The following is a 24066-nucleotide window of genomic DNA, read 5'->3' on the forward strand; positions in this document are numbered from 1 at the left end:
GAGGAATGGTTGATGGAATTTAATACAAAGAAATGTGAGGTGTTGCATTTTTGAAAGTCGAGCACGGGTAGGACCGACACATTGCATGGTAAGGCTCTGGGGAGTGTTGTGGAACAGAGGAATCTAGCAGGTACATAGTTCCTTGAAGGTGGCATCACAGGTAGATAGGGTGGTCAAAAAGGCTTTTGGCACATTTGCCTTTATCAGTCAGGGTATTGAGTATAAAAGTTGGGAGGTCATCTTGCAGTTGCATAAGACGTTGGTGAGGCTGCATTTAGACGTTGGTGAGGCTGCAATTTCTGGACACCATATTATAGGAAAGATGTTGTCAAGTTGGAAAGGGTACAGAGAGGACGTTCCCAGGAATCGAGGGTCTGAGCAAAAGGGAGATGTTGAGCAGGCTGGGACTCTATTCCTTGGAGCGTAGGAGGATGAGGGGTGATCTTATAGAGGTGTATAAAATTACGAGAGGAATAGATCGGGTAGACACACAGAGTCTCTTGCCCAGAGTTGGGGAATCGAGAACCAGTGGACAGAGGTTGAAGATGAAGGGAAAAAGATTTAATAGGAATCCAAGAGGTAATCTTTTCACACAATAGGTGGTAGGTGTATAGAATGAGCTGCCAGAAAAGGTAGTTGAGGCAGGGGCTATCGCAACATTTTAGAAACAATTATAGATAAATGGATAGGACAGGTTTAGAGGGATATTAGCCAAACGCAGGCAGGTGGGACAATATTGCCCTTCATAGATCCAAGCAGACATCTAAGCTATCACAAAACGCTGGAGTAACTCAGCAGGTCAGGCAGCATCTAGGAGAGAAGGAATGGGTGACATTTCGGGTCAAGACCCTTCTTCAGACACAGCCTTCTTCAGTCTGAGGAAGGGTCTCGACCCAAAAAGTCACCCATTCCTTCTCTCCTAGATGCTGCCTGACCTGCTGAGTTACTCCAGCATTTTGTGATACCTTCGATTTGTACCAGCATCTGCAGTTATTTTCCTACACAAGCAGACATCTAGGTGTGCATCCACAGGGCTAGCTTCTCAATTAATATTCATCTTGTGTTTTTACCGTGGGGAAAGAGGTAAAGACTCGGGATGGTTAATGTGGAACAGTGAGGTGCCATGGGTGAGGTGCTGGAAGGCTGTAGGATGGCAATTGTTGTGCCTTTATTTAAGAAGGGCTGTAAAAAAAAACTTGGGAACCAGAGACCAGTAAGCCAGTAATCTGGTAAGACAGGAGTTGATTTGATTTGTGCATAGGGGATCTTTTCTCATGAATTTGATTGAGTTTTTTTGAAGAAGTAACCAAAAAGGCTGATAACGGCAGGGCTGTAGATATAGTCTATATGGACTTCAGCAATGCCTTTGATAAGGTTCCGCATGGGAGGCTGCTCTGAAAGATTAGATAGCATGGGATCCAGGGTGAGCTAGCTATTTGGATACAGAATTGGCTTGATGATACAAAGCAGAGGAAGATGGTGTAAGGTTGTTTTTTTTGGATTGGAGGCCCATGACTAGTGGTATGCCTCAAGGGTCAGTGATTTGGGCGAGAATGTACAAGGCATAAATAGCCACTGTAAAGATGATACTAAACTAGATGATATCTTAGGCAGCTTCCATTGACCTTAAGTACACTTGGCATTTCATCAAAATGATTCTTGTGTCCTATTTAAAAAAAAGCACATGCTATTAATAAGCATTTCCACTATTGTAAATTATTAAGTTGGAAAAACATGAACATTATATAATCATTTCACCTGAATGAAGGTCTTGATGTTCATCAAATTTTGCCTGAAACTGTTTTTCTGTCCTTGTGGCACGAATAGTCCAAAGTCCTTGAAGGGACGAAGATAGATGGGAAAAGGCTGGACTTCGAGCTGAATTAGAAAATAAACGTATATATCACTTTTTTTGCAGCAGTTATTTTAAACATTATTACATTTACAAGGAAAGCTCGAGCCCAGGGCTTTTATTAATTAACTACGTTATCCTTTCAGAGATTTAAAAATCAAGGGTTAGCATAACTTTTGCCATAATTAAACAGCATTACTTTCATTACAATTTTCCAACCATGTTCATTTATCGTTCTTGTAGAAACATTTCTGAATCATTTTGTTTGTTCAGAGGAGATGTTTCACATGGAGATAGGGTCGGGTTTAACATTGAAGAATGCATAGATGTCAGTTGCTTTGTGCTCATGGTATAAGTAGAGATTTGGCTAGGATTGGTGGAGAAGAATGGGGTGCGGTAGCTTAGCGGCGGCTCAAAGAGCTCTCATCAATGTTTGTTTCAGCCCTAACTTTGGTAAGAGAATGCTATTGGAATTGGTTTATTATTTTCACGTGTACCAAGATGCAGTTAAAAAATATTTGCGTGCCATCCAAGCAAATTGTATCATACATGAATACCATCAAACCATAGAGGTAGTGCATAAAGAGATTATGTTATAGCTACAAAGCAAGTGCACGTAAAAAAGTGTATGATTCATTCTAAGCAGGTCTTCCTGATTCATGAGAGTGTTCTTCGGGATCAGCAGGAAACTTCAGAAAGGATAACGTAGAGCAGGGGTGTCAAACTACCGGCCAGCAATCCTGCCCGTGGGATGATTTTGGGGAAAAAAAAGTATATTCACAACAATTTATTTTGTATCTGTATGGCAGCCACTCTCTCTCGCCGCTCTCTGTCCCACCGCTGTCTGTGCCGCCTGCTGCATGTAGAGTGTGCTGTGTGTACAAGTGAGTGTGCGTGCGCATGACCATATGAATGCGGGTGTGTATGTGTTCGTGTGTGAGGGTTATATGAGTGTGCGTATGTGTATAAGTGTATATTTGTGTGCATGTGTGAGTGTGAATTTATGTGTCCATGAATGTATGCTTATAAATGTGCACATGTGAGTGTACATGTATGCTTATGTGCCTATCCTGGAAATATATATACTGCACGGAAACAGGCCACTCAGCCCAACGCAGCCATGCCAACCAAGGTGGGTGCCTTGCTGAGTTAATCCCATTTGCTGCATTTGCCCAGATTCCTCGATAGCATTTTCTAGAGGAATAACACTTTATATTCCGCCGGGAATATCTAAACTAACTGCATGAACATTGAATTCTCATTGGCTCCCTTTCTGTCCTGTTTTCTCTCATGTTCTACCCAGCTCCTCTCTCACACACCCATTTCTCCTTAGCCCCCTCAGCACTCTATCACCCAGTTTCCTCCCACCCACCCGCTCCCACCCACACCATCTGCCCATCGCCCTCCTCCCCATGGATCACGCCCCAAGCGTTTGCAGCTGCCCTTGTTTGCTTCTACTTTTCACCTCTGATTTACCAGATTACACAATACGCAACCCTCTGGTGAGTCCTTGTTCCCTCCCAACCTATGTAACTAGTTCTAACCTTCCCCTCCCCCACCTGATTGCTACTGTCAATGTGTAGGAAGAAACTGCAAATGCTGGTTTAAACCAAAGATAGACACAAAAAGCTGGAGTAGCTCAGCAGGATCCATAAGAAACGTAATTCACAAAGTGAAACACTTTGTAGTTATAGCAGAGACTGAGACACATGAGCGCAGGTTGAAAAAACAAAGGCAACGAAAGCAGTGGGAGCACGCACGCGTGCGTTCACGCGTGCAGAACTGACCCGGCCCGCATGAAGTCGCATTTTGCCCTTTCCGGCCCGTGACCTAAAATGAGTTTGACACCCCTGCCATAGAGTTTAGGACTACTGAAAGACTTAATGGTGAAATGCAAATATCATGCTGAAAGAAGATGATTTTTTCTGGATAGGAATGTTACAAAAGTGCTGCCTGGGATGAATATTTTAAGCTAAAAAATTGCCACTGCAGAGTTTAAAGGTCTGTTCTGCAAGTGCATTCTCTATAATAAATCATCCTTGTCAGTTTAACATGCAGAAGAGTGTGCGTCCTTTCAGACTCATGAAGACATGGTCACAGTAGTGATAGATGGCCTGGCATAAATTGATATGATGCATAGGAGGTTGGTGCGTCAGTTTTGGAACCTGAGGTTAGGCCTTCAGTTTTAGGGTCGTAATTGTTTACTGTAACTATTTTGGCTGAAGGACTGACTGAAAAGGTGGCGTCGGGGGCAGAAAAGTGGAGCTGTGAATACGAACGGGGTAGAATTGGTGGGTAAGTTGTGGAAACTGAATGTGTAGACCGAAACTGAAGGGGGAACTGAGGCCGCAAATGTAGGCACGAACCACGGAAGCACTTAGGTCGTTATTGCTTGCAAATGCAGGCCATCAGATAACAGAGTTCACTCCAGAAACCAGTCGAAGAGAGACACGGAAGCAGAACAACAGGCTTCATCCACACTACGGACCTCACATGTGTAAATGAAAATCAAAGAAACACTGGCCAGATGAGCATTTGCATATAGAGTCATAGAGTCTTACAGTATCCTATCTATGTACCTGTCTAAATCTTTCTTAAACATTGCGATAGCACCTGCCTCAACTATTTCCGCCAGCAAATCGTTCTATACACTCACCACTCTTTGTGTGAAAAGTGACTCCTCTGGTTCCTATTAAACCTTTCCAACCCCTCACCTTGAACCTCTGTTCTTGGGTTCTCGATTCCACTGGGTAAGAGTATCTGATCTATTCCTCTCATGATTTTGTACACCTCTATAAGATAGCCCTTTCATCCTCCTGCGCTCCAAGGAATAGAGTCCTAGACTGCTCAACTTTTTCCTATAGCTCAGGCCCTCGAGTCCTGGCACCATTCTCATAAATGTTCTCTGCGCCCTTTCCAGCTTGGCAACATCGTTCCTATATGGAAAAAGATCTTATCTAATTGAAAGACCTGATCTGACATTATAGTAAGTAGATTTTTGACTTGGTACAAGCGAATAATTACAACATTTAAAAGTCATTTACACAAGGATCTGGATGGGATAAGGAGCAAACACTGCCAAACGGGATGAACTCAGGTGCCTTGGCAGACTTTGACAAATTGGACTGAAGGACCTACTTCCATGTTGTGATTCTCTGAATAAGTACTTTTATAAAAAGATTATTGTACTACTGAAGCTAAATTTCATCCGAATATGCTGAAAGACATTTAACATTAACTAAAAGACGGAGATCAAAACACACACTTCACCGTTGGAGATTGAATTTAAGGTTATAGGAGGGAATAATTGATTACATTTAATATTAGCTCCATGACCACCAGCAACAGGAAGAAATAAATCATTGGAATTTAGAAAGCACTGGATTTGTCTACTTCACCTCCACCCCAACCTGGCCTCTCACTCTCACATAGAGTCATACAGAGTTAAAACAGGCCCTTCAGCCCAACTTGCCCATGCCAACCAACTTACCTCATCTACACTAGTCCCACCTGCCTGTGTTTGACCTATATCCCTCTAAATCCTATCCATGTACCTGTCTAAATGTTTCTTAAACGTTATGATAGTACCTGCCTTAGCTACTTCCATGGTGCAGCTCATTCCATGCACCGACTAATCTTTGTGTAAAAAATGTACCCCCAGATTCCCATTAAGTCCTTCACCCTTAATTCCCTTACACTGGGTAAAAGACTCGGTGCATTTACCCTATCTTTTCCTCTCATGATCTTGTACACCATTATAAGATCATCCCTCATCCTCCTGTACTTGAAGGAATAAAGTCCTACCTTACTCAACCTCTCCCAATAACTCAGGCACTTGAGTCTTGGCAACATCCTTGTAAATCTTTTCTGCCCCTTTTCCAGCTTCACAATATTTTACCTATAACAGGGTGACCAATACTAAACACAATACTCTAATTGTGGTCTTTCGATCAACATTTTCTTCTTCTTCCTTACGTATCATAATAACTGTCCTCAACATATTTAAAAGACTTGTAATTCAAATTTCCACATCATACTCACTAGTTGTCTCCATGCGTTTAATATCACGTGATGTTTCCAAGAAATAGCACCGAAGGAAAAAGAACATAATGACAAGTGGAGCGATTGGAATAAGTATCCAAGGGATGATGGACACTGCCACAGCTATCACACCCAAGATCTGCAGAAAAGTCTTAAAAAAAACAAGTACTGTTATCACCCTGTAAACCACTATTTCAGTTATTAGTTAATAATACAGTTGAATTCCAACTGGATGGAATCCATCGTAGATTATTAGAGATCCTCAACAATAAGGACATATTCGCAATCTGTAAACATGGGTAAAAGTGATTAAAGTGTTTTTGATTACATATCAAAGATAGACACAATATGCTGGAGTAACTTTGGCGGTCAGGCAGCATCTCTGGAGAAAAGAATTAGGTGATGTTTCTGATGAAGATCCTTCTTCAGTTTTGAATATATCGCTCTCCTTAGATAGTTATTCATCGTGTACAGAAACAATGTCCACCATATTAACGTAGCTTGTTGTACCAAACTACACTTAATGCAATTTACCTGCATTGTCTAATGTCTTATCGATTCAATTACTTATCGAGATGATCAAAGCGTGTCCTGTTGTTGGCAGCACCCCGAGGAAAGCACTACCCGCAGGGACAATGACATTAGCCGCAACAATAGCCGCGTGAACCGGTGAAGAAGGGCCTGTGATGCAGACCAGCAGCATCGGCGCCTAGTTTTAACGGTGAAACAACACATAGTGCTGGAGTAACTCAGCAGATGGAATCAGTCTGAAGAAGGGACCCGACATCACCTAACCATGTTCTCGACCTGCTGAGTAACTCCAGCACTTTGTCTCTCTTTTGTGTATTAACCATTATCTCAGTTCTTTGGTTCAACTACATACAATGATAATTCCTTATTTGGCTATAACGGACAATTGGCAATAACGGATGCTATTTCCCCGCCAATGGTCCGTTATAACAAGGTGTTTCTTCTATTGTCCATAATCCAATAATAAATCATGTATTTTTGTATTTTTTTTACAAATCCTTCTCACTTTTGAAAGTGGATACTCGTTGTGTTAGTACTACATTGGGCTGCACGTAATGCCATAACATTTTCAGTCACAAAAGGCTCTGCAGTCCTACTCCACATGAGCCTACTTCATCGAAGATCAATGCAAATCCTTCTATTATTTTTATTAACTTAATTCAGCTTCTTCATTTTTCACAATGCAGGCTAATAATAATTTTTTTATCTACAACATTTTTTTTTCAAATTAATATCAAAGAATATTCCTTTGTTCAAAATAAGTTTGTTACAGATGCTGACTTTGTAACAAACTATTTTACTGGTCAGAAACAACACGGCTCGCAGTCTCGCAGTGATGAAAGGGTCACTACACTGCAGGTTGGTGCGATTAAATTGCTTGCTGTACAAGATATCTTGTCAAGATCACGGAATGTCTGATTCCTCCCATAGGTCATAACATACAATGAAGTAAACAAGCAAAGTATGAACCTAATGGACACTGCTCTTGAAAGTGAAAATGAAGCTTTTATATACAAACATTCCAAATAAAACATTATGCTTGATAATTTTCAAGATTGAGCAAAATACAACTACAAATTTGCAATTGTGTGAACAACCAAACTAATGGGCGCATTCCTGTTTTTTATGTCCAGATTTTAATCTTTAAGCCATAATTTTTAATGATGCTCTCTTTTCCTTGATGTCTAAAAATGAGAAATTAGAGTAAATTGCAATGTTTTTGTTATGTAGATATGAACAGTCACTTTTAAACCTAACATAAACATTCTTCTAACAATTAACTGTGTAAACAGTAAATACACAATGAACTGCCTCTGGAACAAATAGAGATAAAAGGCACAAACAAAACAAAACATTTTGCTTTGATTCGATTTCAGATTTTAATTGTGAGTGGGAATTGAAGAATTTGTCTCTAACTTCACGTTTCCATGATTCAGTCTTTAACAACTTACAATAAATCCACAAGAATTCCTTGCAGACACCTTCCTTAACACCACCAAACAAAAAAACTGTAAGGGTCAGTGCTACTGAAACAAGGGAAGACAATTCCACTTCTTTTCACTAATGAAAATGACTGACCCATACCATTATCCCTGCCTTAGAACCTTTTGACTATCACATCCAGATGCAGCTGTTAGTCATTCAGACTACTGACAATGGATGCTTCTATCACTTCAACCCCTTATTCAGCATTTTCACTTCATAAAGCTACAGTCAATGAGTTTTTTGTGTGGTTGGCAGGGAATGACAGATTCAGTGGTGGTCTCAGATTCTACCTACACTGGTGGTTCAAGCAGTTGCAGGATTGGGCCTTTGTGCTGAGTGAAAAGATATGAAAAGTTAGTTATTTAAACTCAGTCAAGCTGCTGATTTTTAAGTAGAAGGGTGCTGCAATTCATTTTTACCTCTACAAATCGCTGGGTTTCTCCAAAGAACAGCTGCAGTACTATTCACTTGAGAAACAAGAATATACTTTAAACCCGTGGTACCATGTGTTAGATAATAAAACTACCGTTGGCTATTAATAACAATGGGATTTAACATTGTTTAAAAATATCACAAAGTTTTAAAACAGCATGAATAAAATGAAATATTTTGCTGTTATCCCCTGCTCGAACTATATAACATTTATGAACAATGATAATTTGATTACCAATCCCTGTGTTGCAACAAGTTCATTTTGATAACATTTCCAGGGAGAACATAATCAAAAATAAGAATTTAGAATACATTAATAACTTCCAACTTGCTTGAACAATTAAACATGAAGGAAGTAAATGGGCGGTATCGTAGATAGCAAAGATGGTTATCAGAAATTACAGCAGGATCTTGAACAGTTGGGCAAGTGGGCTGAGGAATGTTTAATGGAGTTTAATGTAGATAAGTGCGAGGTGTATTTTGGGAAGTCAAAGCAGGATATGGCCTTCAGTGACTGGCAAGGCCCTGGGGAGTGTTGTAGAGAAGAGGGGTCTAGGAGTGCAGCTACATTCTTCCTTGAAAGTTAGATAGGGTGGTCAAGAACTTTCGGTACATTGGACTTCATCATGCAGGGTACTGAGTATCGAAGTTAGGATGTTATCTTACAGTTGCACAAGACATTGATGAGGCTGCATTTGGAGTATTGTGTTCAGTTTTGCTCAGTTTGCTCTCGGAAAGATGTTGTTAAACTGAGAAGAGTGCAGAGAAGATTTACGAGGACGTTGTCAAGACTCGAGGGCCTGTGCTATCGGAAGAGGTTGGGCAGGCTAGCAGTTTATTCCTGGGAGTGCAGGAGGAGGAGGGGGGATGATCTTCTAGAGGTGTACAATATCACAATAGGGTAAATGTACAGAGTTATTTACCCAGAGTAGGGGAATCATGAACCAGACGACATAGGTTTAAGATGAGAGGGGAAAGATTTAATAGGAACCCAAGGGGCAACTTTCTCCACACAGGCAGCGGTGGGTACATGGAATGAGGTATCAGAGGAGGTGGTTGAGGCAGACACAACCACAGTAGTTAAAAGATATTTGGACAGGTAGCTGGATAGGAAAGGTTTAGAGGGATATGGGCTAAATGCGGGCAGGTGGGCACACTGTAGATGGGGCATCTTGGTCGGCATGGGCAAGTTGGGGTGAAAGAACTGTGCCCGTGCTGTATAACTCCAGTTGGAAAAACCATAAGTGTGGAAAATGTTGTGATTTAAAATATTTTGGAAGGGCCTGTTCCTGTGCCTATTAACAGTAGCCTGGACTTTTCCAAATGGATCTTGCTATCTATATTTACGGTTTCTTGTTTAACCCACTACTGATCGTTAGACTGATATTGTGGCAGAAATGATTCTGAAATAGGATAACAAGGCCTTAGCAATAGCAGGTCTTTGAAGGCATAATCAGGTTAATTGGGAGTGCTATAGCCACAAAAAACTGGAAACTTTGATAATCGGCAATGCCTATCATGTCTGCTAACTCTGTCAAAGTTTTCCAATGCTTCTGAATATCCCTGACATTCCGAGAGATTAAAAAATGCTAATGTAAATAAACAAATAAAAGAATCAAAGATTCATATATTAAAATAAACTTCCAACATTAGAGGGCATTGCTATAGGGGAGAGGGGGAAAGTTTTAATGGAGTTGTGCGAGGCAAGTTTTTTTTACAGTATGGTGAAGCCTGGTATACATTAGCATGGGTGGTGGTGGAGGCAGATTGAAGCAGAGTGGTGATTAAGCAGCTTTTGAATAGGCATATAATAATGCAAGGAATAGAGGGATGTGGATCATGTGTTGGCAGAGGAGATCAGTTCAGCTAGGCATCATGTTCGGCACAAACATTGTGGGCCGAAGGGCCTTTTCCTGTGCTGTACTGTTCTCGGTTCTATGTTCCAAAATGAACTAAAACATTCAAATAAGTAAAATGTTGGTAAAAGCTATGAAATTTAAAATGTTTTCAGAAAAATCTGTTTAAATGTCTTTTAAAAATCGGAATTAGATCTGCTTTTATAGCTTCCTCCGGCAGATTCTTTCCGGATATACACTACCCTCTTCGTGGAAAAAGGTGTACCTGTGATCCCTCTCAAACATCTCCCCTCTCACCTTAATCACCTCATCCTGGTGCATTTCTTTTGCACCCATTCCAACTTAATGATAACCGCACACAGCAGAAACCAGCACTGTAACTGACGCTGCTAATGCATTTAAACGCATTAGAGCTCTTGCGATCTACCGGCAGTAACGGAGCTGCCGACTTTAAGGGAATTCCCGATCGCTGGAGAATCCCCGACCTGGCGGAGGACCGCAGGAACAGTAAGTACTGTACCTGGAAACACCGGGGAGGCCTCCATGGTGTCCGGAAACATGTCCGGCTGGCAGGACTACAAGTCAGACTGAAGCGCAGGGGACTACGACTCCCTCTCCCTACCATCCTACTAGCCAATGTACAATCACTGGAAAATAAAGTGGAGGACTTAAGATCAAGGCTGCTTTATCAAAGGGAGCTGAGGGAATGCTGTGTGTTCTGTTTCACAGAGACATGGCTCAGCCCCAGCTCCCCAGACTCAGCTGTCGGGCCTGAAAGTTTCTCCATCCATCGTATGGACCGAACGCAGGCATCTGTCTCATGGTCAACTCTTCGTGGTGCTCAGACGTGGCAGTTCTATCTAACTCCTGCTCTCCACACCTGGAACATCTGGCGGTGTAGTGCCACCCCTTCTACCTCCCGAGGGAATTCACCTCCATCATCCTGACCTCTGTCTACATCCCACCCCAGGCAGACGTCTGTCCAGCATTGGAGGAGCTGCACGCTGTGGTCAACATGTCGCCTGCAGCACCAGAGGATAAAAAAACACCTTTGACCACTGCTTTACGACCATCAAGGATGCCTATCGCTCAATCCCTCGCCCTCACTTCGTGAAAGCCGACCATTCAGCGGTTCTACTTCTTCCTGCACACAGGCAGCAACTGAAGAGCGCAGCCCCAGAGGTGAGGACTGCACTGAGCTGGTCTGGGGAGGCAGAGGAACAACTACGGGACTGCTTGGAGTCAGAAGACTGGGCAATGTTCAGGGACTCTGCAACGGACCTGAATGAATTCGCCACAGTCGTTACAGACTTCATGAGGAAATGTGTGGAGGACTGTGTTCCTACAAAAACCACCCGAGAGTTTCCTAACCAGAAGCCTTGGATGAACCAGGAGATCCGCATTTTTCTGAGGACCAGATCCCGGGCATTCAGATCTGGTGACGCAGAGGTTTATAAGAAGCCCAGATATGACCTTGACAAGGCCATCAAAAAGGCCAAAAGGGACTTACGCTCAAAGCTGGAAGATGAGGCGGATGTTCGGCAACTTGTGGCAGGGCTTGAATGCCATCACCTCCTACAAGTCAAAATCAGGAGGCAGCTCAAGCGACAGTGAAGCATCACTCCCTGATGAGCTCAATGCGTTCTACGCACGCTTTGATCGGAGAACACTGATGTGCCTTCCTGAACCCCCATACGCCCTGATGGTATTAGAGTCTCAGTCACAGAGGCCGACGTCAGAAGATCCTTTCAGGGGGTGAACTCTCGGAAAGTGCCTGGACCTGATGGCATACCCGGTCGAGTTCTTAAAACCTGTGCAGACCAACTGGGCAGGGTTTTAGCAGACATTTTCAACCTCTCACTACTGAGGTCTGGGATTCCCACCTGCTTTAAGAGGGCACCAATAATACCGATACCCAGGAAGATTAAGATGACGTGCCTCAACCACTATCAACCAGTGGAACTAACATCTGTGGTGATGAAGTGCTTTGAGAGGTTGGTTATGGTCCTCGACACATTACAGTTCGCCTACTGTCACAACAAGTTAACGGAGGATGCTATCTCACTGACTCTCCACTCCGCACTGGACCACTTGGACAATAAAAACACTTATGTCAGGCTGTTGTTTATAGACTACAGCTCGGCGTTCAATACCATCACCCCCTCCTAGCTGATTACCAAGGAGAGGGACTATGCGCTGTCCACCGACACCCTAGGGGATTTCCGGGACCGCTGGGCACTGCAGGGGATTGGATGCATCCTGGATAGGGATTGTAATATAGTTGTATAATAGTTTAATTTGGTATATTTGTTTGTATTGTATTCTGGTGGTGGGTTCTGTTTTGTTTTATTGTATTGTAAATATTGTTTTCAAATAATTGAATATATTTTTTGATAATAAAAAAAAAAGCTGGTTACCAAGCTCACGGAACTGGGTCTCTGCGCATCCCTCTGCAATTGGATCCTCAACTTCCTAATCCACAGACCACAGTCTGATCGAATTGGCAGAAATACTTCATCCTCATTAACAATCCGTACTGGAGCACCTCAAGGCTGCCTGGTCAGCCCCCTGCTCTATATACTCATGACTGGGTGGCCGGACATAATGCGAACTCCATCTTCAAGTTTGCCGACGACACCTCCGTTGGTGGACGAATTACAGATGGTGATGAGTCAGAATATAGAAGTGAGATCGACCGATTGAGCAAATGGTGCCAGCATAACAACCTGGCTCTCAATATCAGTAAAACCAATGAACTGATTGTGAACTTTTGAAGAGGAAAGATGAGGACCCACAATCCTGCTTATATCAACTGGACGATGATGGAAAGAGTCAAAAACTTAAAATTCCTGGGCGTGCACATTTTCGAAGATCTTTCCTGGACCCTGCACACTGATGCAATTATAAATAAAGCACATCAACGCCTCACTTCCTGAGAAGATTACGGAGATTTGGTATGTCAGAGAGGATTCTCTTAAACTTCTACAGGTGTACAGTAAAGAGCATTTTGACTGATTGTATCATGGCCTGCTTCGGCAACTTGAATGAGCAGGAGCGGAAAAGACTGCAAAAAGTTGTGAACACTGCCCAGTCCATCGTCGGCTCTGACCTCCCCACCATCGAAGGGATTTATCGAAGTCGCTGCCTCAAAAAGGCAGCCGCATCAGAGACCCACACCATCCTGGCCACACATTCATTTCACCCCTGCCATCGAGAAGAAGGTACAGGAGCCTGAAAACTGTAACGTCCAGGTTCAGGAACAGCTTCATCCCGACAGCCCAGGCTACTAAACACTACAACCTCAAATAAGCTCCTAACTACAATAGACTATTATTATTATTGCACTACTATTGTTTGTTTTTTGAGTATGTATGTGTGTGTATATATATATATATATATATATACAAATGTGTGTGTGTGCGTGTGCGTGTGTATATATATAGTCGAAGCATCGTAAGGTGGGGAGCACCTGTATATATATGTGTACTTATATGGCGGCGCTGCCATAGCAGCTGCGGCTTACCTGCGGTCCATTTGTCTTTGTGTTTTTGTTGTTTTTGTGTCTTAATTGTAGTTGTGATGTGGTGTTTTTGTGTTTGTGTACTATGTGTGTATGTGGGGGGGAGGGGGGGAACTGTAAAATTGTAAATATGTGTCCCTTCCGAACGGAGACCCGACCTTTGTTTTCTGGGTGGTGTCTCCGTTCCTGCTGCGGCCTACCATCGGCCCAACTCCTGGAGCTGTCGGCCTCCAGGGCTCTGGTTCGCAGAGCCCGCGGATCGGACTTACCATCAGCGGAGCCGGCCGTCTTCGGAGGCTGCGGGAGCAGCTGCGACTCGCCTTAGGCTCGGGCCGCGTGGATGCTGACATCGGGAGCTCCGGCAGCGGCAGCGTTTTCGCCCGCCCCGGATCGCGGGGCTTGGGTCGCGGACATTTCACCGTCCGGCGCGGCCTAAGATAGGCCGCGGGATATTTCTCTGCTGGGCGGGGGCTTCAATGTCGGGAGCCACGAAATTGGCTGGGGCCTATTTCCGTGCTGTACAGCTCGATTACTCTATTATCACAGATTTAGGCTTTGACATCATACTTTAGTGTATGTATGCTCTTTTATTTGCAAATAAACCCGAAAATATCATCATTTTACCCATTTCTGAAGGAATGTTTCTTACTATCAGCAAACGTACTCTTCTACAGGTATCATGAACACGAAATGACACTAAAGATCTGAATCCACTCCCACACAGCAATTATCTTTTATACTAAACTTCTACTGTTGCTTTGCTGTTTCACAAAATTACCACCAAGCCCTCGCCAGATGTGTAGACATTTCCATTAAGTCATTGTTTAGCTTTGTTAGACGTTATTGGGTAGAAAGCAATTGTTCTGTGATCACATTATTTCAGCAAGGAGAGTATTTGATGGCCTATAAAATAATCAGGCAACATACAATTCATAAACTCTGATTACTGAATCACCTGCAAGAAGTCCATGAAGGTATAGGGCAGCAGGTCATCCAGGTGGCCAACATCTTTGGAGAAACGATTCAATATCCGACCTGAAGGAATTGAAAATAAGTCACTGCAAAATCTTTAAACATACCTAAGCTTACAATACTTCTTCAGTCATATGATCCCACTTCTTTCAGTTCTTATTATATCTCCTAAAGGTAAGTATTCAGGTTTACAAAATGCCATCTTCTGGCAAAATGTGTAGGAAGGAACTGCAGATGCTGGTTTACACTGGAGATAGACACAAAAAGCTGGAGTAACTCGGCAGGTCTGGCAGCATCTCTGGAGAAAGGGAACAGGTGATGCGAGGCTCACCGGCCTAAGTTCCCGGGATTCTCTCTACTTCCCTTCTTAAACAAAGGAACAACATTGGCACCTCTCCAGTCTTCCAGGGCCTCGCCTATAGCTAGAGAAGTAACAAAGATCCTCGTCAAGGCATCTGCAATCTCCTCTCTTGTCTCCCTCAATAACCTTGGGCAGATCCTATCGGGCCGTGGGGACATCCAACTCAGAGTTCTTCAAGAACCTCAGCACCACCTCCTTCTCGGTCTCAAACTGCCTTTGCACATTTGTATTCTCCGCAGTGATCTTGCTGTCCTTCAAGTCCTTCTCCTCAGAATACAGGTGCAAAATACTCATTTAGTTCCTCACCAATATCTTTCGACGCTAAGCATAGATTCCCTCCTTTATCTTTGAGTGGTCTACCTTCTCCCTGGTTACCCACTTATTTTAAACATAACACGTAAAAAGCCTTGGGAATTTCCTTAATCCAACTCGCCAATGACATTTCATTGCCCCTTCGAAGCGCCCGCTTGATTTCTTAACTACCTGCTTTATTTTCTTCATGAGCCCATCTGATGCCACCTTTTTAAACCTGACGTACACTTCCTTTTACTTTCTGGCCAAATTGACAATCTCTTTGGTCATCCATGGTTCCCTATCTGCCGTCCTTATCCCTCCTCTTTATTGGAACATGCTGATCCTACAATTGGATCAGCTGGCCCTTAAACAACTCCCACGTGTACTCTGTGGATTTACCCAATAACAACTGATCCTAATCAACCCTTCTTAGCTCCTGCCTAATGACATTGTAATCTGCCTTGCATCAATTAAATACCTTAGATGCTGGAGTAAAGAAGATGTGACTAGTCGTGGGATCCCGTTGGAGGTGGCAAAAAAGTCAAAGGATGGTATGTTGTAGGTGACGGCTAATGGGGTGAAAGGTGAGGACTAGGGAAGACTCTGTCCTTATTGAGACTGGGTATAGGGGAGCCGGAGCGGAACTACGGGATACAGAGGGGAGACGTGTGTCTTAACTTTCAAAGTTGGGTCAGGCGCAAAGAAAATAAATGTTGGCTCTGAACAGATACACATCTCTTACATTATTGTTTATAGGTAGGTTGGATATTAAAGTACAGTTTTTTTAGTTTACCTTGACCCTATCAAAAACACTTGCTCTTATTCTAAAATAGAATAATTGGATGAAGTAGATAGTCCAGCGTCCTAATGAGAATGCATGTTATCTAGAAATCCAATTGCATTACACCAGCCTCCCAAACAATCAACTTCATCTACTCTTCACGCTGCCTTGGGAAAGCAGCCGATCTAATCAAGAACCTCCCGGTCATTCCTCCTCTCACAACTAGATATAAGGTGAGAGGGGGGAAGTTTAATGGAGACTAGACCAAGTGGACCCGTTGGGCCCAAACCTCTCCTGCATTGGTGCAGCACCCTCTCCCCCACCCTCCCCTCCCCCCATTCTATCCCCCTCAACCCCCCTTATCCTACTCCTCCCCTCCCCTCCCCTCCCCCATCCCCTCCCTCCACCCCATCCCCTCCCTCTTCCCCCTCAACCACCCTTATCCTCCTCCTCCCCCTCCCTCCCCCCCCCTCCCGAGGAGATAGATTTAAACTTTAAAATGTGAATAACTTTAAAAATATAACACCGATTTCAATGAAACTTCTTCCATTAGCACCAAAGGGACGACGGTGAGTAAGGTGCGCTGAAATTGTCACGCTATCGTGTACCGTTTTGGCTGTAGTTCAGGAACAAACAAACGAGTGTTTTAGTATATAGATGTGCGGGGCAAGTTTTTTTTTTACACAGAGTGGTGGGATCCTAGAACACACTGGCAGGGCTGGTGGTAGAGGCAAATGCGTGGTGGCATTTAAGAGGCCTTAAAAAGGCCCATGGATGTACAGGGAATGGAGGAATATGGATTATGCACGGGCTGAGAAGATCAGTTTAACTTAGTATCATGTTCAGCACAAACAATGGGGCTGAAGGGCCAGTTCCTGTCCTGTACTGTTTTATGTCTATGTCTATGAATAAGTATCAAGAACGATCAATGCTGATGAGTGAAAGTTCTAGGTGCAGCAATCAGCGAAAATGTAAAAATATTATTTCACTGCAATTGGTTTTATCAAAGTCACTGATAATAACTGATACATGTATCAGTGGGCTCCACGATATTTTCAGTTCAAGTACACCTCCCTTAAATCTATTGTTCAACATCACGCTCTGATAACAGATAAGCTGCTGTAAAAGCAATATGATGTTTGTTTAAAAGTCAAACAAGCCCAATCACATCTACTCCAAGCACTATTGTAAAACAATAAGGACAGCATGCATTTACTGGGTCAAAATGCAGCACTATATGAGTCACAATAAATAATTTAAAATATCCAATATGTAGCAACACACATATAAAGATGAGAGGTAATTAGAAAGAATTGAAAAGCATTCAATACCTTAAACATTCAAAAGTCAAATGAGGTGTCTTTGAAAAAGGGATAGGATCCATCGTCTGAAGTCATTAATGTGTAGGAAGGAATTGCAGATGCTGGTTTACACCGAAGCGAAGATGGACTCAAAATGCTGGAGTAACTCAGGAAGACTCAAGGAAGTCTGAGGTAGGGTCTCAACCTAAAACATCACCTATTCCTTCTTTCCAGAGATGCTGCCTTTCCCGCTGAGTTACTCCAGCATTTTGTGCCTAGTCATTACTTTTGGACTGCTATAATTTGCAGGATGGCCATAATGATGAGGCCCCAAAATTAGCTAGATGCATGAGGTGCTAAATATTATTATTGGCAGCACAGATTGTGAAAGATTGGGGGCATTGTTTCAAAATAATACCTTTGATGTGGGTTCAAAAGAGAATTGCCAATGTAGTATTGTTGCAAGTTAGCAAGTATTGAACCCGGGTCGATCATTTCTTCACACAGAGAGTGGTGAGTCTGTGGAATTCTCTGCCACAGAAGGTAGTTGAGGCCAGTTCATTGGCTATATTTAAGAGGGAGTTAGATTTGGCCCTTTTTGCTAAAGGGATCAGGGGGTATGGAGAGAAGGCAGGTACAGGTTACTGAGCTGGATGATCAGCCATGATCATATTGAATGGCGGTGCAGGCTCGAAGGGCCGAAGGGCCGAATGGCCTACTCCTGCACCTATTTTCTATGTTTCTATGTTTCTATGATCAGATATATCCCAGAAGCTAGAGAAGAAACAGCAGGAAACCTGGCTGAGATATATGAATCATCGTGAGACATGGGTGAGGTGCCAGATGACTGGAGGATGACTAATGTTGTTCCTCTATTTAAGGAGGACTGCAAGGAAAATTCTGGGAACAGGGGCTGATTAGGGATGTCAGCATAGCTTTAAGATGAGAGGGGGAAATTTTAAAGGAGATGCACAATGTAGTTTGGTAAGATGCCAGAAGCATGCTGCCAGGGATGGTGGTGAAAGTTGATATGATTGCAATGTTTAAAAGGCAGAAACAAGGAACTCAGATGCTGGTTGGTAAAAAAAAAGACAAAAACTGCTGGATTAAATCAGCAGGTCAGGCAAAATCTCAGGAGAACACGGATAGGGTAGCTTTCGTGTGGGGACCCTTCTTTAGACCTTTAAAAGGCAGTTCGACAGACACGTGAACAGGCAGGGAACGGAGGAATATGGGCCATTTGCAAGCAGATGCGATTAATTAAGACAGAGGTTTACTTTAAACATTTAAGAAGCACCTGAACAATCACTTGAAGTCATCAAAGAGCATGAACATAATGCAGTAAAATAGGATTTGTAGAGATGAGTGTAATGGTTGACCCTGCATCTCTGCTGTACCACACTAACTATAAAACGCATGCTTTCTTCACATATACGTCATCTTTTTGGTTCTTAATAGGCTCTAATCTGGCCTTTAGATGTTCCCTTGCTCTCTATAGCAGATATAACATCTTTGGATTTTTTTTGTTTAGACTTTAAGATACATCTTTGGAACTTCTCTTTGTTTTTCTTTTACTTTTTCATTTGCTTTCCCTCTTCTACATGTTATATGCATCCAGTGTGGCGGTCCCTGGTGGTGAGCCTCGTGTGGTGCGAACCCTCGGCTCGGGGGGTGGGGTCACGGAACTTGGAATGGGGAGGAGTGGCAGTAGGGAGTGGAGTCCCAGGAGGAGTTGAACTGGTTGGGGGTTTGGGGAGCTGTATGGTGCTTGAGGAATAAAGAAAACTTTGCTTGACACGTATCCCGCTTCATTGACTTTGCTTGACACTCGTGTCTCGCTTCACCAGGTTATTTGTTGTATATACCCCCGATCCCTGACAAAGTCCACCTTTTTGTCTTGTGCTCTATGTCCTATATCATTGGTGATATTTTTTTGTGACAGTGCACCCACTGACCCAACCCATTTTCTAAGTTCAAGTTTTTTATGCAGACAAGGTTCCCAGCAGGATCCAAGAGGTTGCCAAATTATACAGTGGGATATAGATCAGCTAAATAAATGGGCTGACAAATGGCAAATGGAGTTTCTTCTGAGTGTGAGGTTTTGCATTTTGGGAAGTCGAATGTAAGGGGGGGGGGGATGATGGTTAATGACAGGACCCTTAACAGCTTTGATATACAAAGGGATGCATGCCCATAGCTCCTTGAAAGTGGCAAAACAAATAGAGTGGTAAAGAAGGCATATGGTATCCTTGCCTTGATTAGTCAGGGTACTCTGTATAAGAGTCAGGAAATCATGTTGCAGCTTTATAGGGTTTTGGTTAGGCTGCTTTTGAAGTACTATGTGCAGTTCTGGTCACCCCATTGCAGGAAGAGTGGGAGACTTTGAAGAAGGTGCAGAAGAGGTTTACCTGAATTCAAAGTATTCGCTATAAGGAGAGGTTGGACTAACATGGATTGTTTTCTCTAGAGCATCCAGAGGTGATGGAGGAGGCAGTTAAGAGGCTTTTGGTTGGGCACATGGATTTGCAGGGAATGGAAGGATATGGAGCACGTGCAGGCAGAGGAGGTTAGCTTAAGCTGGCATCATATTTGGCATGGTCATTGTGGGCTGAGGGCCTGTTCCTGTACTGTATTCTATGTTCTATGTTATTCAGGTGACTTTCCCTATGAACTCAATTTCCTCTTTCATGCTTAACACTTACTTTTTCCTTCAAAAATTCCAGCCCCAATTTATGCAAGACTAAAATGTAATTTTACAATCCTTATATAATTTTTATCTTTTTGTCTGCCATTTTATTTGTTTGGTGATGTATCCTAATTCTTCTCATTCCCTAGCCTAGCAATTGGCCTGAAAGCGATTGATAACAGGCTACTCAACGTCAAGGGACATTTGAAGATTAATTCTCACATGCCACACCGCCATACCTCCATCAAAAGGTCCCTCTATAACCTAAGGAAGTTGAACTTTTGGTTGAAACTCATTAAATCAGCACTGATTGTTGAACCCAGGATTTTTTCAATGGGTAAGATAATTAGAGGTTTATCTTCTAGAGCCATCATGGAGTCCATCTTTAAAATTCAAGGCAGGAATTTCCTGAATTACCATGCATTCCTGATTAATCCTTTCTCATCCAGAATTATTAAGCATGAGAAGCAAAGGGTTTAAAACAACTAAATTTTCTAGGAGTACTTGAAGTTGTATTCCTAACATAATAAACTAAAAATTACCAGGCGACTGATAATGCTGAATATTGTAGGTCCCCCTTTCGAGTTCAGAGTACTTTCTGTGCTTTATCGTGATAAAACAAACTTTGTGGTTGCAACCAGAGTTAACAACATTAAGAAGTGCTAGTACTGAGATTTCTGATAAAAGGAATGAGTCAAACTATTGACAATTGGGGCTGGGTTTACTTTTTGTTTTTTAAACTGATTTAATTCTTTGATATATTCCAAGTAAGTTGCATTTAGAAAGACAAGGTTGCTAAGTTTCATTGCAAACAAATTCAGTTTGACAAGTGTGATAGCAGCATATAGGATTTCTTCATGTACTGTTATATCATGGTCATATATAAAAGTGCATCCACAGTAATGAACAGCTCAAAGACCACATATTCAGGTTTTAGGAAAGTACAATTCAAGCTTTGGTCTCTACTTTGAATTATATAGTGGATCTTAATTTTTTAAAAGACTAACCACTATCAGTATTTTTTATACTTAAATCATTAATAATTGTATTGATCAGATCAACCCATCTGTTGATAAAGCTTAAATAACCCAAATGAATGGCAATACGTACATACATAAAGTAACTTTTTGCAACAGCTACAAAACATAGAGAACACCATCCCCTTGTGGTAGTTAAACATAATGCTAAACACAATCATAGTTTTTTTTCCCGCAATGATGGTCTGAAATTTTTGAAACAGAATGCTGAACAAAATTCAATATACACCAATATCTTTCCTCTGTCCAAAATAAAAATAACAGGAACTTAAAAAGTTACCTATAGGATTTCTGTCGAAGAATAAAACTGGAGCTCGTATAATGGATGTAAACATTCTGTTATGTAATTCTTGTGATGCATTAACCAACACTTTGAAAACGATCACACTTCTGGTAATTCCAAATAGTATCACAGCTATTGTTAAACCTGCAGTGATGAAATTCAGAAAAATCTTCAGTTATGCACATCAATTGATTCTAAAGTAATAATGTTATATATTTATATTTGTAGTAAATAAGAAACTAAATTACAAATCTGCATTTTTCTGAAATACAGATTTATCTTTGGAATGCAGATTCAAATTTTGATGGACTTCACAGGATTTTAGAAACATAGAAAATAGGTGCAGGAGTAGGCCATTTTGCCCTATGAGCCAGCACCGCCATTCATTGTGATCATGGCTGATCATCCACAATCAGTAACCTGTGCCTGCCTTTTCCCCATATCCTTTGGTTCCACCAGCCCCTAGAGCTCGATTTAACTTTTTAATTCATCCAGTGAATTGGCCTCCACTGCCTTCCGTGGCAGAGAATTCCACAAATTCACAACTCTCTGGGTGAAAAAGTTTCTTCTCACCTCAGTTTTAAATGGCCTCCCCTTTATTCTTAGACTGTGGCTCCTGGTTCTGGACTTCCCCAACCTTGGGAACATTTTTCCTGCATCTAGCTTTTCCAGTCCTTTTATAATTTTATATGTCTCGATAAGATCCCCTCTCATCCTTCCAAACTCCAGTGAATACAAGCCCAGTCTTTCCAATCTTTCCTCATATGACAGTCCCTCCATCCCAAGGGCTGCACTGCCTCAATAGCAAGGACGTCCTTCCTCAAATTAGGAGACCAAAACTGCACACAATACTCCAGATTTTCAAAGGATCAAAGTTTCGAGCTGAACATCCAAGGATACACATCCTATCAAAAAGATAGGCATGTGAGCAGAGGGGGTGTGGTGGCTCTTCTGGTAAGTATCACTTAGCAAGGGATGACAGGGGATCAGAACAAGTAGAATCTTTGTGGGTAGAGCTGAGAAACTGCAAGAGTAAAAAGACTCTGATGAGTTATATACAGTCCTCTGAACAGTAGCCAGGATGTAGGGTGCAAATTACATCAGGAGATCCAATCGGCATGTAAGAAAGGCAATGTTACAGTGGTCATGGGGGATTTCAATATGCAGGTAGATTGGGAAAATCAGGTTGGTACTGAATGGCAAGAGAAGGAATTTATAAAATGCTTATGAGATGACTTCTTAGAGCAGCTTGGGGTTGAGTCAACTAAGGAAAAGGCAATTCTGGATTTGGCATTGTGTAATGAACCGTTTTTTTTTAGAACACTTAAGGTAAAGGAACTCCTAGGTGCAAGTGACCATAATACGACAAAATTCAACCTGTAGTTTGAGAGGGAGAAGATGAAATCGGATGTGTCAGTGTTACTGTTGAGTAAAGGTAACTACAGAGGCATGAGGGAGGAGCTGACTAAAGTTGATTGGAAAGGGACCCTAGCAGGAATGACAGTGGAGCAGCAATGGCAGGAGTTTCTGGGAGTAATTCAGAAGACACGGGATCTTTTCATACCAAAGAGGAAGAATGATTCTACGGAGAGAATGAAATGATTGTGGCTGACAAAGGATAAAAGTAAAAGAGAAGGCATATAATATTGCAAAGATTAGTGGAAATCTAGAGTATTGGGAAGTTTTTAAAAACCAACAGGAGGCAACTAAAAAGAGCAGAAAACTTGAAATATGAAGATCAGCTAGCCATTCCAGATGCATATAAAAGAGGATCCCAAAAGTTTATTCAGATATATAGAGTAAAAGAGTGGCAAGAGACTTTGGACCACTGGAAAATGACACTGGAGAAGTAGTAAAGAGGAATAAAGAAATGGCGGACAAATTGATAATTTTTTTGCGTCAGTCTTCACAGCGGAGGACACCAGCATCATGCCAAAAATTCAAGGGTATCAGGGGGCAGAAGTTAGTGGAGTTGCTATTATAAAGGAGGTGTTTGGAAAGTTAAAAGCTCTGATGGTGGATAAGTTACCTGTACCAGATGAGCGACACCCCAAGGTTTCGAAAGAGGTAGCTTTAGAGATTGCGGAGGCATTATTAGTGATCTTTCAAGAATGACTAGAGTCAGAAGTGGTCCCAGAGGACTGGAAAATTGCAAATGTTACTCCACTGTTCAAGAAGGAAGCAAGGCAAAAGAGGGTAAACTATAGGCCGGTTAGCCTGACTTCAGTGGTTAGTAAGATTATATAATAAATGTAAACAACAAAGCTTTGTTTAGGGAAGATCTTGCCTGACAAACCTGTTGGAAATATTGAGGAATTAATTGTGTATGAAGGAACTGCAGATGCTATCTTGAGGAGGTAATTAGCAGTATAGACGAAGGAGAGTCAGTGGATGTTGTTACTTGGATTTTCTGAAGGCCTTTTGATAAGGTGCCGCATGTGAGGTTGCTAAACAAGATGAGAGCCCACGTTATTAGAGGGAGATAGCATAGACAGAAGATTGGCTGAATGGCACAAGGCAATGAGTGGGAATAAAGGAGGCTTTTTCTGGTTGGCTGCCAATGACTAGTGTGCAGGGTTCAGTGGTGGGGACGCTACTTTTCACGTTGTATATTAATGATTTGGATGATGGAAT

General features: G+C 42.2%; 1 protein-coding gene across 1 annotated transcript in view; it reads right to left on the reverse strand.

Moving 5' to 3' along the window:
• The window catches only part of abcc4 (ATP binding cassette subfamily C member 4 (PEL blood group)), a 184102-nt gene that overhangs the window by 42315 nt on the left and 117721 nt on the right, over nucleotides 1-24066 (reverse strand). Inside the window, exons 20-23 of the mRNA XM_078403033.1 lie at nucleotides 21430-21576; nucleotides 14673-14752; nucleotides 5894-6044; nucleotides 1759-1878 (exon numbers count right to left, since the gene is read on the reverse strand). Coding sequence (XP_078259159.1) covers nucleotides 1759-1878; nucleotides 5894-6044; nucleotides 14673-14752; nucleotides 21430-21576 — 498 coding nt within the window. The remainder of the gene's footprint in view (nucleotides 1-1758; nucleotides 1879-5893; nucleotides 6045-14672; nucleotides 14753-21429; nucleotides 21577-24066) is intronic.

Source organism: Rhinoraja longicauda, chromosome 7 (genome assembly GCF_053455715.1).
Source record: "Rhinoraja longicauda isolate Sanriku21f chromosome 7, sRhiLon1.1, whole genome shotgun sequence".
Classification (NCBI taxonomy): domain Eukaryota; kingdom Metazoa; phylum Chordata; class Chondrichthyes; order Rajiformes; family Arhynchobatidae; genus Rhinoraja; species Rhinoraja longicauda.